A 15730-nucleotide genomic window follows, 5' to 3' on the forward strand; every position below is an offset into this window, starting at 1 on the left:
CCCTGTCTGAATCAGCCCTGTCTGAATCAGCCCTGCCTGAATCAGCCGTGTTTGAATCAGCCCTGCCTGAATCAGCCCTGCCTGAATCAGCCCTGTCTGAATCAGCCCTGTCTGAATCAGCCCTGCCTGAATCAGCCCTGTCTGAATCAGCCCTGTCTGAATCAGCCCTGCCTGAATCAGCCCTGCCTGAATCAGCCCTGCCTGAATCAGTCCATCCTCTTGTCCTCTCTGGAACTGAAGAAAGGCCTCTGCGCTGAGGAACTGTGAGCCCATTCATGCAGATCAAATAAGAAGGAATGAGGAAAATCACTGAACCTTATTATCTCACATCCCATAATAAACCATGTATCAGTGTGCCCCGTCCCTAGGAACTCTGTTATTGTCTTCCATCCCATAATGAGTCTAACAGTCGTGTCCCCCTCCCCAGACCAAGACAGCCCTGGGGGATCACCTGACTAACGTGGGCATCAACAGGGACAACGTGTCTGAGATCCTGCAGATCTTTATGGAGGCTCATTGTGACCAGCAGCCAGAGCTGCTGCCCCTGGCCTTCAGCCTGAAGACCAGGGCCTTCCAGGCCCACACGCCTGCCCAGAAGGCCTCCATCCTGGGCTTCCTGGTCAACGAGCTCTCCTGCAGCAAGAGTGTGGTCAGGTGCGAGTCAAAGCCACACAGGAGACCATCACATTCACACAGGAAACAATCACATTCACACAGGAAACCATCACTGCCACACAGGAAACCATCACTGCCACACAGGAAAACATCAAATTCACACAGTAAACCATCACAGTCACACAGGAAACCATCACATTCACACAGGAAACCATCACAGTCACAGAGTCTGTTTGGGTCTTTCCCACTGTTACCTGAGTTTTACTTTACCCAGCATCAAGTAACACAATCAAATATCTTCCTAACACAGCGGCTGATGTGGGGATAATGGTCATCTTTGTTTAGCTAGAGTGAACGCTATTGTTTTATTCATCAGGGCATGCATTTTTTATGTAGCGCGACCAATATCAAAAGAAATTTGAGAGAAGTTGGGTGCCGACTGGACTGTTTCATTGAGTTACGTCAAACATGAAGCCATCTATTTTAAATGAGATGGGGAACCTGTACATGCAATGCTGTGAAACAGACCCCTGTGTTTACAGGTCTGTCACAGTGTCTGTGCTGCGTCTGTCACAGTGTCTGTGCTGCGTCTGTCACAGTGTCTGTGCTGCCCCTCATCCCTTCATCCTGTAGGAGGTCTTCACTTTTAGGCCATGTTTGCATTTTTTTAAGCGTTTCACTGCAACATACTGATCCCTTTGCTTCTTTTGCAGCGAGATTGACAAAAACATTGACCACATGACCAATCTGAGAAAGGACAAGTGGTTCCTCGAGGGAAATCTACGCAAGTAAGGACCTGCAGTGTCTCATCAAAATATGATCAGAAAGATCAAATTATAGTGAGACCTTAAATAACTCCTCCTGCCTCCCCCCCAGACTGAGAGTCATCCACGCCAAGAAGACAGGGAAGCGCGACAGCAGCATGGGGGGGGAGGAGGGCCCAGGCCTGGGCACCCCCACCCCCGGACGCAAACGCAAGAGGAAAGCTGCTGACAGCGATGAGGAGGAGGAGGAGGACGAGGACAGCGAGGAGCAGGGCGACGAGGACGAGGAGGAGGAGGAGGAGGCTGGCGGCGGGAAGAGGGGGAAGAAGGTGGAGACTTGTGAGGAAGAGGTGAGGAGGAGGAGGAGGAGGTGAGAAGGAGGAGGTGAGGGAGATGAGGAGGAGGAGGGGAGGGAGATGAGGAGAAGGAGGAGGTGAGGGATATGAGGAGGAGGTGTAGGAGGAGGGGAGGGAGATGAGGAGAAGGAGGAGGTGAGGGATATGAGGAGGAGGAGGAGGAGGAGGGGGGGAGATGAGGAGAAGGAGGAGGTGAGGGATATGAGGAGGAGGAGGAGGAGGAGGGGGAGAGATGAGGAGAAGGAGGAGGTGAGGGAGATGAGGAGGAGGAGGAGGAGGAGGGGGAGAGATGAGGAGAAGGAGGAGGTGAGGGAGATGAGGAGGAGGAAGAGGAGGTGAGAAGGAGGAGGTGAGGGAGATGAGGAGGAGGAGGTGAGGAGGAGGAGGTGAGAAGGAGGAGGTGAGAAGGAGGAGGTGAGGGAGATGAGGAGGAGGAGGTGAGAAGGAGGAGGTGAGGGAGATGAGGAGGAGGTGATGAGTGCCAGTGGTGATTGTTTGTGGTGTGAATGTCAGCCTGCTCTGTGACACCCTGCTGACTGCCTCTCTCCTCCCTCCAGGACGACGGCGACCAGACGGCCAGCGTGGAGGAGCTGGAGAAACAGTTAGAGAAGCTGACCAGGGTGAGGAGACGGCAGGAGATCCCACTGCAGGTCACACACCCCCCCCCGGGGCTGACCCTCTCTGTTCTTGTCTCCTTGCAGCAGCAGAGCCACATCCGGAGGAAGCTGTTTGAGTCGTCCCACTCCCTGCGATCCATGATGTTCGGCCAGGACCGCTACAAGAGGCGCTACTGGGTTCTCCCCCAGTGTGGGGGGATCTTTGTGGAGGGCATGGACAGTGGAGAAGGTCAGTACTTTTCCATCTAACTTATGTAAAGCTTTATATTCAGTACAATATGTATATACCTGGGTATGTGTTCTAATTCATAATGTCCTTGAAATAAATCTTTTTTTCATACAAATATACATATGTCTTACGTTAAGTGTGGATTTACACAAAGTCAGTGTTCAGTTCAACAGTTGTACAGATAGTTTGTTGTTTGAAGGGTGTTTATATGAGGATACTGTGTGTGTGTGTTGTTCAGGCCCAGAAGAGCTGGAGAAGGAGAGGCAGAGGAGCAGGAAGGAGGTGCAGGTGAAGGAGGAGCAGCTGGAGGAGTTGGAGGAGAAACCTGGAGCCTGTAATCTGGAGCTGGGCTCCCCCAGAGATGCAGCCACCCCAGAGAACCAGCCAGACAAGGACTCCCTCAACCTGTTCCTCCAGAAGCCAGGCTCCTTCTCTAAACTCAGCCAGCTCCTGGAGGTGGCCAAGATGTCCCCGGACTCTGACATCCACAGCCATGGCAGCAGTCCTGCCAAACCCTCCACCTCTGTGTCCTCCCCAGTCCACGCCAGCGCTCAGACCACACTACCCAGCAGCCCCTCTGCCTCCTCCCAGCCGGGCGCGGAGCCCAGGCTGGAGTCAGGCTCCCTCCACGGCACCCCCTACCTCAGCCCGGGGAGGCGGCCCCCCAGCCCCCAGCAGCCTCTGCTGCCCAGCGACCAGCTCCTCCGGGTGCTGACAGAGAAGAGTGGACACTGGTTCAGCCTGCTGCCGCGGTCGCCCTGCGACGGCTCCTCCGTCACCTCCCCTGGGTCCACCCCCTCGGCCCCGCCCTCCTCCTCCCCCCCCCAGCCCGCCACCCACGCCACCCTACCCAGGTCCCCCTCGGCGCTGTCCCCCACCCCCCTGGCCCCCTCTACAGCAGCCAGCCCCGGGAACACCACGGCTGGCATCAGCCCTTTTGGGTTCTCCTCTCTTCAGGTAAGTGGGCTCTCTCTCCACAGATTTGGGGAGATCACTGAATACTCATTATCTGAGACTTGTGAAGGCCTGTCTTCTAGTCAGGATTTGGGGGGATGGTTGTTGAGTGGCTGGTTGTTGAGTGGCTGGTTGTTGAGTGGCTGGTTGTTGACGGTGCTGTCTGGCTGTTGTCCTCCAGCAGGTGAAGTCTGGCCTTCTGATGGGGCTGCCGTTCTGCGGCTGGCCCAGCGGGGTGATGAGTCCTGGGCTGGCCTTCCCTGGCAGCCCCCTGAACCCCCTCCTGGGGACCACGGCCTACCAGCCTGGGGAGGGGGGACAGGGCAACCCCTTCCTGGCCCCCAGCATCTCCACCAGCAAGAGCGAGTCCCCAGGGCCCCTGGGAGAGAAGCCCCCCTCAGCCCCGTCCCCCGCAGTGGAGCTGGCCAGGAACCAGGACCACGCCAGCCCCCTGCCCATCCCAGAGGGTAGGCCCGCCATGGGAGACACACCCAGACACTCACCCAACGAGAGAGATCCGCCAATGCTATCACCCCATGTGTTGATGATGAAGCTTGTAACACTGTGTGTGTGTGCAGAGATGCTGTGTGGCTGGTGGAGGGTGTCTGACCTGGAGGAGTTGCGAGGCCTGCTGAAGGCTCTTCACAGCCGGGGTGTCAGAGAGAAGGCCCTGCAGAAACAGATCCAGAAGCATATGGAGCACATGGCCCAGGCCTGCGCCAGGAACAGAGATGGTGGGGCTCTCCTCCTCTCTCCTTCTCTCTCCTCCTCTCTTCTCCTCTTTCTCCTTCAAGCTGTACCCATAACAGGATTGGCTCAGAGAACACCAGCATATTGCATGAGTCGCTGACCTTTGATGCCTTGCTACACGACCTGTGTTCTCAGGCTGTTGCCAGCACGAAATGTCAACACATTGAAAGATGTTAATGAATCATTGTGAGGTTGTATGTCAGTCAGAGTTCATTTGGGGTGTAAAAACAGCTTAGATTACAGAGAAGTGATTGAATGATTCAGTGTGACAACATTGAATATGCACTGTCTCTGTTACCAATTAACCTAATACGAGGAACTTGCTAATCTCTGTTCAAGTAAATAACTATGTAACTCCACACTTAAAAGACTTTGCATTTCATAATGTGGTCAGCATAATTCCCTAACTGGTGTAAACACATTGGAGGGTTCCAGCATTGTGATCGTGTGTGTGTGTGTGTGTGTGTGTGTGTGTGTGTGTGTGTGTGTGTGTGTAGTGTGTGTGATAGATGAGAGGGATGTGGACCAGAAGCAGCTGAGCGTGGAGACTGTGGAAAGCTGGTGTGTGGAGGAGCAGGCCATGGAGGTGGATATCTCCGCCCTGCAGCAGGTGGAGGAGATGGAGAGGAAGGTGACCTCGGCCAGCCTGCAGGTCAAGGTACGGCCCAGACCCCCTCCTCCGTCAGCCCCCTACAGGATACAGTGGATCACACTTGACAACTCTACTTTACAACTGTCCCTTTTAATGGTCTCGATCCAAATAAACGAGCTTGAAAATAGAAATACTCTTTGAAGGATTATCGTTAAGAGATTGTGTGTCCTCCACCTCCCTCCCTCCCTCCACCACCCTCCCTCCCTCCCTCCCTCCACCACCCTCCCTCTATCTCCCCCCTCCCCAGGGCTGGATGTACCCTGAGCCCCAGTCAGAGCGGGAGGATCTGGTCTACCATGAACACAAGCCCTGGTCCTGTCCTGGTCCTGGTCCTGGTCTGGGTCCCGAGGCCCGCCAGGAGCAGGGAGAGCTGGGAGGCCGGGCACGGCGGCCCAACAACCCTCTAGATATAGCTGCTGCCAGGCTGGCAGAGCTGGAGAGGAACATAGAGCGAAGGTATCTGAAGAGCCCCTTAAGCACCACCATTCAGATCCGTGTGGATCATGTGGGCACGGTCACTGTGCCTGCGCCCGCACCATCCAGTAGTGGTGATGGTGAAGGGTAGGTCATCCTCACTCATCCTAGACCGTCTCAACGCCGCGCTCTGCTTCACTGGGGCTGGCCTGGTTGTCGTCTTAGCCGTTCTTCATCCCCCTCTCTCTGTCTATCTCTGCCTTCTCTTTCTCTCTCCATCCGACCATTCATCCATCTACATACACCCATCCTTCCATCCATCCATCCATCCATCCTCCTTCCATCCATCCATGTGTCTGTCCAGTCATCCATCCTTGCTGTGTGTGCTCTGTGTGTGTGTGTGCTGGGTTGGTGTGTGTGTGCTCTGTGTGTGTGCTGGGTCTGTGTGTGTGTGCTGGGTCTGTGTGTGTGTGTGCTGGGTCTGTGTGTGTGTGTGCTGGGTCCGTGTGTGTTGTCCACTGAGCAGACTGTGTCAGTGTCCTGCAGGGCTGGTCTGTCCTGCTCTGCATGGTGCATCACTGCTCCACCGCCGTGACGTGTCACCCTGTCGCTGGAGACTGTACCGTGCTGCGTATGCAGCCTCTGCCTCTCTGTCGAACCCCCCTCCCCTCCCCCGTGTTCCTGTGTTCTGCTCCGTGGTGACTGGTGGGCTTGGGGTGTCATGGCCGCTGCTCTCCGCTGGGTGGTGAGTGACCATGAGTGTCCTGTGGTGTGTCTGCTCAGGCAGGGCGAGGAGGAGCTGGCCCCGGGCATGAAGACGTGGCGCCGGGCGCTGAGCGAGGTGAGCAGCGCTGCCCAGCTGGCCCTCTGTCTCCAGCAGCTGCACCGCTCCATCGCCTGGGAGAGGTCCATCATGAAGGTGGTGAGTGGCCCTGGAGTGTCCTTCTAATCACACCTTCAACTACACAACAGGAAACAGTAGTACAACTACAGGAAAACAACACCATTGGATCGTTGTACTTTTGGACAGGGTAGAGAACATCCGTATTTAACATCACCAGGTCTATTTGGGTTCAGCTTTCTAGAATCTCTCCAGGTTTCTAGAACAGCTCTCAGCTGTGTGGAGTACAGCAGCACATTTGTCTGAGGTGTGTTCTCTCTGAGAGAGTCCTGTTTTATCCTCCGCTGTGGTGTGTTTGCAGTACTGCCAAATGTGTCGCAAGGGAGATAATGAGGAGCTGCTGTTGCTGTGTGATGGCTGTGACAAAGGCTGTCACACATACTGCCATAAACCTAAGATCACCACCATACCTTCCGGTGACTGGTTCTGCCCTGCTTGCATAGCGAAGGTACATTAACTTCTGCCTTCAGATAACACGCAACACAGTCTTACTCAAAGTCAAGCCCTGACTTAATATCTCCATGTTTAATATGAAGCATATATATATATATATATATATATATATATATATATATATATGTGTGTGTGTGTGTGTGTGTGTGTGTGTGTAGTAGTCCAACAGTACAGTGTAAAACACCCTAGCTAACTCTGCTGAGAGACTTGCCTTCTCCAGGGGTTCACCCTGCCTGCGCAGAAATAACGCTGAGTGGATACCATAAGAAAACGTCCAAGGAAATCAGTGCACAATGACTTGGGTGAGTGTGAGATGCCTCATCTCAGCATACTACCTGTCTCTCAGGCGAGCGGTCAGTTCCCCAAGAGCAAGAAGCAGAAGAGCCGTGTGGCTGCTGGGGGAGGAGGAGGAGCAACAGGAGGAGGAGGAGGAGGAGGAACAGGAGGAGGAGGAGGAGGAGGAGCAGCGGTGAAGAGAGGAAACAGCGAGGTAAAGCGAAGCAGGAAGACGTCCGTGGCAGGGGAGGTGTCTGAGGACGAGGGGGCCAGTACCTGCTGCGGGGGCAGCGGCACGCCCAGGAAAGGGAGCAAGGAGTCCAAGAAGAGCAGGGGGGAGAGCCCCCCCACCAACCCCCCCAGGCAGGACAGCCCGGCCTCCTGGGGGAAGAAAGCCAAAATGGCCAAAGACAACAACAACAGCAAGGACCTCAACTTGTGCAGGTTAGAGACCTCTCTATTGTAATATATCCTGTCCACAGATCACCTGTTTACTTCCTGTATGAAAAAGAATGTGGAGGTGACATGTTTACTTCCTGTATAGAGGGATGTTGATGTTTACTTCCTGTATAGAGGGATGTTGATATGTTTACTTCCTGTATAGAAGGGTGTTGACATGTTTACTTCCTGTATAGAGGGATGTTGACATGTTTACGTCCTGTATAGAGGGATGTTGACATGTTTACTTCCTGTATAGTGGGATGTTGATGTTTACTTCCTGTATAGAGGGATGTTGATATGTTTACTTCCTGTATAGAAGGGTGTTGACATGTTTACTTCCTGTATAGAGGGATGTTGACATGTTTACGTCCTGTATAGAGGGATGTTGATATGTTTACTTCCTGTATAGTGGGGTGTTGACATGTTTACTTCCTGTATAGTGGGGTGTTGACATGTTTACTTCCTGTATAGTGGGGTGTTGACATGTTTACTTCCTGTATAGCGGGGTGTTGACATGTTTATTTCCTGTATAGTGGGGTGTTGACATGTTTACTTCCTGTATAGTGGGGTGTTGACATGTTTACTTCCTGTATAGTGGGGTGTTGACATGTTTACTTCCTGTATAGAGGGGTGTTGACATGTTGTGCTCTGCAGGGTGCTGCTGGCTGAGCTGGAGGGCCACCAGGATGCCTGGCCCTTCCTCATCCCCGTAAACCCCAAATCTGTCCCTGGATACAAGAAGGTGATCAGGAAACCCATGGACTTCTCCACCATCAGAGACAAGCTGGTCAACAACCTGTAAGTGTCACTCTCATGGGTCCTCTGTAGCTTTATCTGACTTATTTTGTACTTTTCTGATTCTGAAGGTTGTATAGTGTATTTCTGATGAGTTTCCTCTTCTTTGTCTGTTCTACAGGTACCTGAACCTGGAGACGTTTATCATAGACGTCAACCTGGTTTTTGATAATTGTGAGAAGTTCAATGAAGACAACTCTGACATTGGAAGAGCAGGACACAGCATGAGGAGGTTCTTTGAGAGGAGATGGCCTGAGCTGCTGAGGCAGATCCTCTAGAGCACCTCAGAGCCTCCTCCCTCCCTCCCTCCCTCCCTCCCTCCCTCCCTCCCTCCCTCCCTCCCTCCCTCCCTCCCTCCCTCCCTCCCTCCCTCCCTCCCTCCCTCCCTCCCTCCCTCCCTCCCTCCCTCCCTCCCTCCCTCCCTCCCTCCCTCCCTTCCTCCCCCCTCCTTCCCTCCCTCCCCTTCCTCCCCCCTCCCCCCTCCCCCCCTCCTTCCCTCCCTCCCTCCCTCCCTCCCCCCCTTCCTCCCTCCCTCCCTCCCTCCCTCCCCCCTTCCTCCCTCCCTCCTTCTCTCTCTCTCCCTCTCTCTCTGGAACCCAGCTCTAGTATCTCACACTCCAACCCAACTCTAAGACTCAAACCAAGAAGCGAAATACAGATATAATTGTTATTTTAGATAATATTGACTTTGCTGGTGTACTGTGCTGGTTTGGTAAGAGTGAATCCAAGACGATGGGTGTTTTAAAGTGCAATACCATTTCTTCGTATTTCAAAGCACTGACCACAACCATCCAAACTGCAGCTGGGAACGAAAGCTTTCTGCTGTTTAGATATGTCCTGTCTTTTATTTCATCATTAATTAATTCTAGTGAATGTATTTAATTTCTTGTCAATTATTTATGTGTAGAAAATGATTCAGACTTCTTCTTCTTCTGAGAAAATGAAGAAACAACAAAACTGCTTCAAAAATCTTAAAAGAATGTTGTCGCTTTTTTCAAAAGTAAAACAAAGCCAAGACAAAAAAAAGAGAATTGTTTACACTGCTCTGGACCTCCGGAGCGCCATTAGAGTCCTACGGTAATACTTGTAAAAGCTGCATTTGTGCATTCATGGATGTTTGCATTTCTACAACAAAAAAACAGGCAACCACAATGACACATCTGTATATACTGTTAATTCATGTTAATAATAAGTCTTATTTGTAATATGTAAGATGTGTACATAAAGTACTGTGTAGTGTATGACATTGTTTATGCCTTAGAATGATTGTAGGGTTTCATTTCTGTCTTAAAGTGATAAATACATATTGCCTGTACTGTTCTCCTCTGGAAAACACTGTGGTCTCCTCAATCTTGGTAGTGCCTGCCCTCTTAAAAGTGTGTAGAGGATTTTCATTTCAATATTTGGATTTTTGGACATGTGCTTGTGGTGTGTCCATTGTATGACATCCTGTAGCAAACCTGTATACAAGATTTCATCCCCTCACAGTCCTCAGTCCTGGTTCATTCTCTCACAGTCCTCAAACCTGGTTCATTCTCTCACAGTCCTCAAACCTGGTTCATTCTCTCACAGTCCTCAGTCCTGGTTCATCCCCTCACAGTCCTCAGACCTGGTTCATCCCCTCACAGTCCTCAAACCTGGTTCATCCCCTCACAGTCCTCAAACCTGGTTCATCCCCTCACAGTCCTCAAACCTGGTTCATCCCCTCACAGTCCTCAGTCCTGGTTCATCCCCTCACAGTCCTCAGTCCTGGTTCATCCCCTCACAGTCCTCAGACCTGGTGAAAACAGTCTGGATGTTTTAGTCAGCCAGGTGCTCCTCTCTAGTGGCCCCGTGGTCTCTAGAAGCCCCCGTGTTTGACTGCTGTGCGTGGCAGCCTACCGACGGCGACTAGAGCAGTTTTTGTACCCGAGTCAAGAGTACTTGAAGTTATTTTATTTATGGATATTGTGAAAGAGGTAGCATTTTTTGTAGGAGCATTATTTTTCACTAGTGTGTGTGGCACGAATCTAATAAAACTGATGTTTTTCAACTCAACACCTGGGTCTTTTGCTTTCTTTCTGGTGTGTGTAACCACAATCACACAGCATAGAAACCTGTAAGGGTTCAACAGAGATCTGTCGCCATATCAACGGATATTCCGTCTGTCAGAGGTCTTCAACCCTGGTCCTCAGAGCCCACTGTCCTGTATGTTGTAGATGTTTCCCTGCTCCAACACACCTGGTTTAGATGAATGGGTTAAGGCTCATTCATCTGAATCAAGTGTGTTGGAGCAGGGAAACATCTAGAACATACAGGACAGTGGGCTCTGAGGACCAAAGTTGAAGACCTCTGATCTGTAGTTTTACCATTGCCATGTACCCCAGTCCATTTGTGTAATGGCTTAGTCCTATTTTAACTCTTTCATATGGCCTATCAGTCATGTTTCATAACTGGTTCTGTTTTTACTGATTGTACACTTATCTTGATGGGACGTTGTTAACGTCAGAGTTCTTTAGAATATTTTCCAAGAACTGGCCTGCTGCACGCTGTGACTATTCACATGACTGCTCCCCATGCTGACAGCGCGGTAGTAGGAAGTGTTTTGTACCCTGACGAGATCATTTGGCTTAACAAGGAAAGGTAAACAATGCCAGATAGTTTCGCTTTTTTATTTAACTTAGGATTCAATGAAAATTGAATGAAAAATTCCTTCTCAGAATATTTTTTCAGTGAAAGTCCGTCATGCGCGCAGGTGCGCATTGTTCAAACATTTTTGGTAAGTGTTTTGCGCCACCTTGTGAAAGATTTCGACTCTTGTTTACACAGACGCCACCTGCTTGGACAAAATGGTGTCACTAATGTGCACCCTTCAGCATCATGGAGATTATATCAACTGGTGCGCGTTCTCGCCCACTTTGCTGGATACTTATTTGGGGGACAAAACCATACGTGTGTATGACTCCGCTGACTTTTTGAACTTCCATTACCGCCCCTCAGGTCATGGCCAGAGAATGTCTAATATAGAGAGAACTGCCACTCTCTGGAAACTTCCGGGTTCTGAACTGGTTGAAATTCCATGTGAGGGCGCTAACGAGCGAGTGCAGAATGAATGGAGGTCTATGGAGCGGTACCCCTCAAAATCCACTTTTCTCAGGATATAATTTTTTGTCCAGTAATTTGAATTCTGAATTCGAAAGGGGAGGCCAAAAAAATACACACTGCCGGGTTTTAGATTTTTTGAAAGTCGTCTTTCTGTTCTAAAAAGCTTTTGAAAATGTCATTGACGTCATACACATCGTACGACCAGAGCTACTGCTTGACGGCAAGCTCTGGTCACTTTCTTTTTTCTTTCAGGGCATCGACAACGCAGCTGACAGGTTAGGCTCTCCCTGTCAATACACATGCTAAAAAGAGTTTTGGCTTGCTAATGTTGTTGCTAATGTTGCTTATGCTCTGACATTCTGATTCCGCTTCGGATGCCATCAAGCGGGAGCTCTGGTCGTATCAGTCCTTCACTAACCAATCAGCATTTATTAGCAGAATGCTAGCGTGTTATGTGCAACAACGACTCACCATGTAAGAAATCAAAAGGACATGAGTACTCGTTCATTCAACTTTCGACCTATAATCCATGTTGAACATGCACAAACTACAATCAAATCGGAGATTTTTCAACGACAATCAGGCGAAAGAGACAAATGTAGCCGTTTAGCTCCATAGACTCCCATTCAACATGCACTCGCTCGCGATCACTCCCAGTGGAACTCTGGTGGAACTGCAGCCAAATTCGGTACAATGGGGCTTAATAGGGTGTGGCAAGGCTCTCCTTAAACAGGCTCTGTCATGGCTATGGGGTTCACTGCTGCTGCGTCAGTCAGCCATCCCAACCTGCAGAGACTCATTTCAGGGAGGTGCCCCCCCCCCCTTCCCTCCTCCCGTACATATCCCCCCGACGAAACGCAATCAGGACGCGCAATATGCATCTTTTTCTACCAGAAATTAACACTGGACAGAATCGCTCTAAATACAAAATCCCCGGTTTCCGGGAGATTTTATAGCATTTGCGGGCGTCAGGGAGCCGCTATTGAAATTCGGGAGACTCACGGAACCTCCGGGAGACTTGGGATGTCTGCATCAGTACCTGTGGCCGTTACATTGTCACGTGCTCCAATGGCTCTACCATTATTTGGAGCATGGAAACAGGAAAGATGGCGTCGACGTTTGAACACCCGGACCGTTCACCCGTCTGGGTGTGCGCGCTCTCGCCAGACTCGTCCTTCCTCATGGCAGGTGCATCAGATGGAACCGTGGTCCTTTGCAGTGGCAAAAATCTGCTATCAACTTTAGGGGGGAGAATTATATGACGTTTTCTCAAGCGCAGATCCTGAGGGGGACACCAAAATTACTGCTGTAACACTGCGTCTGGGCTCCTGTGAGCAGGACTCCAGGCCACAGTAGAACTCCCCAGTTACAGTATGTACTGTACTGTACAGTTGAACACCCCAGTTACAGTATGTACTGTACAGTAGAATGCCCCAGTTACAGTAGCAGTGGCGGATCTAAGGGGTGTCAAGGGGTGGCAGCTGCCACCCCAATACAAAATTCTGCCACCCCAATCTTCCCATGGAAAAATATTATTTGTACATTACAGAACATAAATAATATTAATGTTACTGTTTAATTTAAACTACGATGTTTTAGCTTAATCATTTACCATAGGGAGTACTGTACCACCCTATCTTGAGTTTTGATTCGCCTCCAGGAGGCCACCCAACAACTCCCTTCTGCCACCCCATTGACACCCCGAATGAAAATGTATAGATTCGCCCCTGTACAGTAGTCACTAGGTGTTCTCTTTTGCTGTTGTTGTTCCACCTTAGATTTTGGTCTGTAGGAAAGTGGTCGCCATGGAGATGGTCCCAGATAGTGCGGGTGGTGTCTTGCAGAGGAGGAAGTAATAGATGTGTTTCTCTTCAGAGGAGGGAGTAATATATGTTTTGCTCTACAGAGGAGGTAGTAATAGATGTGTTGCTCTTCAGAGGAGGTAGTAATGGATGTGTTGCTGTACAGAGGAGGTAGTAATGGATGTGTTGCTCTACAGAGGAGGTAACGGATGTGTTGCTATTCAGAGGAGGTTGTAATAGATGTGTTGCTCTACAGAGGAGGTAGTAATGGATGTGTTGCTCTACAAAGGAGGTAGTAATAGATGTGTTGCTCTACAGAGGTGGTAGTAATAGATGTGTTGCTCTACAGAGGAGGTAACGGATGTGTTGCTATTCAGAGGAGGTAGTAACAGATGTGTTGCTCTACAGAGTGGGTAGGAATGTGTTGTCTTACAGAGGAGGTAGTAATGGATGTGTTGCTCTTCAGAGGAGTTAGTAATGTGTTGCTCTACAGAGGAGGAAGTAACAGATTTGTTGCTCTTCAGAGGAGGTAGTAATAAATGTGTTGCTCTACAGAGGAGGTAGTAACAGATGTGTTGCTCTTCAGAGGAGGTAGTAACAGATGTGTTGCTCTACAGAGGAGGTAGTAACGGATTTGTTGCTCTACAGAGTAGGTAGTAATGGATGTGTTGTTCTACAGAGTAGGTAGTAATGGATGTGTTGTTCTACAGAGGAGGTAGTAACGGATGTGTTGCTCTACAGAGGAGGTAGTAACGGATGTGTTGCTCTTCAGAAGAGGTAGTAATGTGTCGCTCTACAGAGGAAGAAGTAACAGATGTGTTGCTCTACAGAGGAGGCAGTAATGGATGTGTTGCTCTACAGAGGAGGTAGTAATAGATGTGTCATAGATGTTGTTGCTCTACACAGGTACTAATAGATGTGTTGCTCTACACAGGTAGTAATAGATGTGTTGCTCCACACAGGTAGTAATAGATGTGTTGCTGTACACAGGTAGTAATAGATGTGTTGCTTTACACAAGTAGTAATATATGTGTTGCTCTACACAGGTAGTAATATATGTGTTGCTCTACACAGGTAGTAATAGATGTGTTGCTGTACACAGGTAGTAATAGATGTGTTGCTCTACACAGGTAGTAATAGATGTGTTGCTCTACACGGGTAGTAATAGATGTGTCATAGATGTTGTTGCTGTACACAGGTAGTAATAGATGTGTTGCTCTACACAGGTAGTAATAGATGTGTTGCTCTACACAGGTAGTAATAGATGTGTCATAGATGTGTTGCTGTACACAGGTAGTAATGGATGTGTTGCTCTACACAGGTAGTATTAGATGTGTTGCTCTACACAGGTAGTAATAGATGTGTTGCTGTACACAGGTAGTAATAGATGTGTTGCTGTACGCAGGTAGTAATAGATGTGTTGCTCTACACAGGTAGTAATAGATGTGTCATAGATGTGTTGCTTTACACAGGTAGTAATAGATGTGTTGCTGTACACAGGTAGTAATAGATGTGTTGCTCTACACAGGTAGTAATAGATGTGTTGCTGTACAGAGGTAGTAATAGATGTGTTGCTCTACACAGGTAGTAATAGATGTGTTGCTCTACACAGGTAGTAATAGATGTGTTGCTCTACACAGGTAGTAATAGATGTGTTGCTGTACACAGGTAGTAATAGATGTGTTGCTGTACGCAGGTAGTAATAGATGTGTTGCTCTACACAGGTAGTAATAGATGTGTTGCTGTACACAGGTAGTAATAGATGTGTTGCTGTACGCAGGTAGTAATAGATGTGTTGCTCTACACAGGTAGTAATAGATGTGTCATAGATGTGTTGCTTTACACAGGTAGTAATAGATGTGTTGCTGTACACAGGTAGTAATAGATGTGTTGCTGTACAGAGGTAGTAATAGATGTGTTGCTCTACACAGGTAGTAATAGATGTGTTGCTCTACACAGGTAGTAATAGATGTGTTGCTCTACACAGGTAGTAATAGATGTGTTGCTGTACACAGGTAGTAATAGATGTGTTGCTCTACACAGGTAGTAATAGATGTGTTGCTGTACAGAGGTAGTAATAGATGTGTTGCTCTACAAAGGTAGTAATAGATGTGTTGCTGTACAGAGGTAGTAATAGATGTGTTGCTCTACACAGGTAGTAATAGATGTGTTGCTCTACACAGGTAGTAATAGATGTGTTGCTCTACACAGGTAGTAATAGATGTGTTGCTCTACACAGGTAGTAATAGATGTGTTGCTCTACACAGGTAGTAATAGGTGTGTTGCTCTACACAGGTAGTAATAGATGTGTTGCTCTACACAGGTAGTAATAGATGTGTTGCTCTACACAGGTAGTAATAGATGTGTCATAGATGTTGTTGCTGTACAGACTGGATGACTCTGCTGCTGTACACTCTGACAGGCCAGTCTGCTCCTGTTCTTGTCTCTGGGTAAGTTCCTCGTTTCTCACTGTTTTACATGTGAATGTGTCTTAAATTGAAGTTAATTAGTGTTGCAAAGCTAAGTCATCCTGCTATTTCTCTGTGTGCCCACTAGGGGGATCTGTTTTGTCAGATTTTGTTCTGTCAGGGCCACTCAGAATTCTAGGCATGAAACTCACATACTGT

At 49.2% G+C, this 15730-nt stretch overlaps 1 protein-coding gene across 8 annotated transcripts in view; it reads left to right on the forward strand.

The window, feature by feature from the left end:
* baz2bb (bromodomain adjacent to zinc finger domain, 2Bb) overlaps positions 1–8530 on the forward strand; it is a 60186-nt gene extending 51656 nt beyond the window's left edge. For 5 of the 8 annotated variants that reach the window (XM_084689747.1, XM_084689749.1, XM_084689750.1 and 2 more), the window contains 15 exons: positions 428–654; positions 1329–1403; positions 1492–1729; positions 2293–2355; positions 2437–2581; positions 2820–3538; positions 3717–4002; positions 4114–4269; positions 4783–4943; positions 5185–5498; positions 6135–6273; positions 6554–6700; positions 7052–7425; positions 8077–8220; positions 8339–8530. In XM_084689747.1, coding sequence (XP_084545873.1) covers positions 428–654; positions 1329–1403; positions 1492–1729; positions 2293–2355; positions 2437–2581; positions 2820–3538; positions 3717–4002; positions 4114–4269; positions 4783–4943; positions 5185–5498; positions 6135–6273; positions 6554–6700; positions 7052–7425; positions 8077–8220; positions 8339–8495 — 3345 coding nt within the window. In that variant the 3' untranslated portion in view covers positions 8496–8530. The remainder of the gene's footprint in view (positions 1–427; positions 655–1328; positions 1404–1491; positions 1730–2292; positions 2356–2436; positions 2582–2819; positions 3539–3716; positions 4003–4113; positions 4270–4782; positions 4944–5184; positions 5499–6134; positions 6274–6553; positions 6701–7051; positions 7426–8076; positions 8221–8338) is intronic. The other 3 variants (XM_084689752.1, XM_084689753.1, XM_084689754.1) reach the window with 3 other exon arrangements.
* The last annotated feature ends 7200 nt before the right edge of the window (positions 8531–15730 follow it).

The sequence above is a fragment of the Hypomesus nipponensis genome, chromosome 23, assembly GCF_054491055.1.
Source record: "Hypomesus nipponensis isolate SF chromosome 23, ASM5449105v1, whole genome shotgun sequence".
In the NCBI taxonomy this organism is placed as follows: domain Eukaryota; kingdom Metazoa; phylum Chordata; class Actinopteri; order Osmeriformes; family Osmeridae; genus Hypomesus; species Hypomesus nipponensis.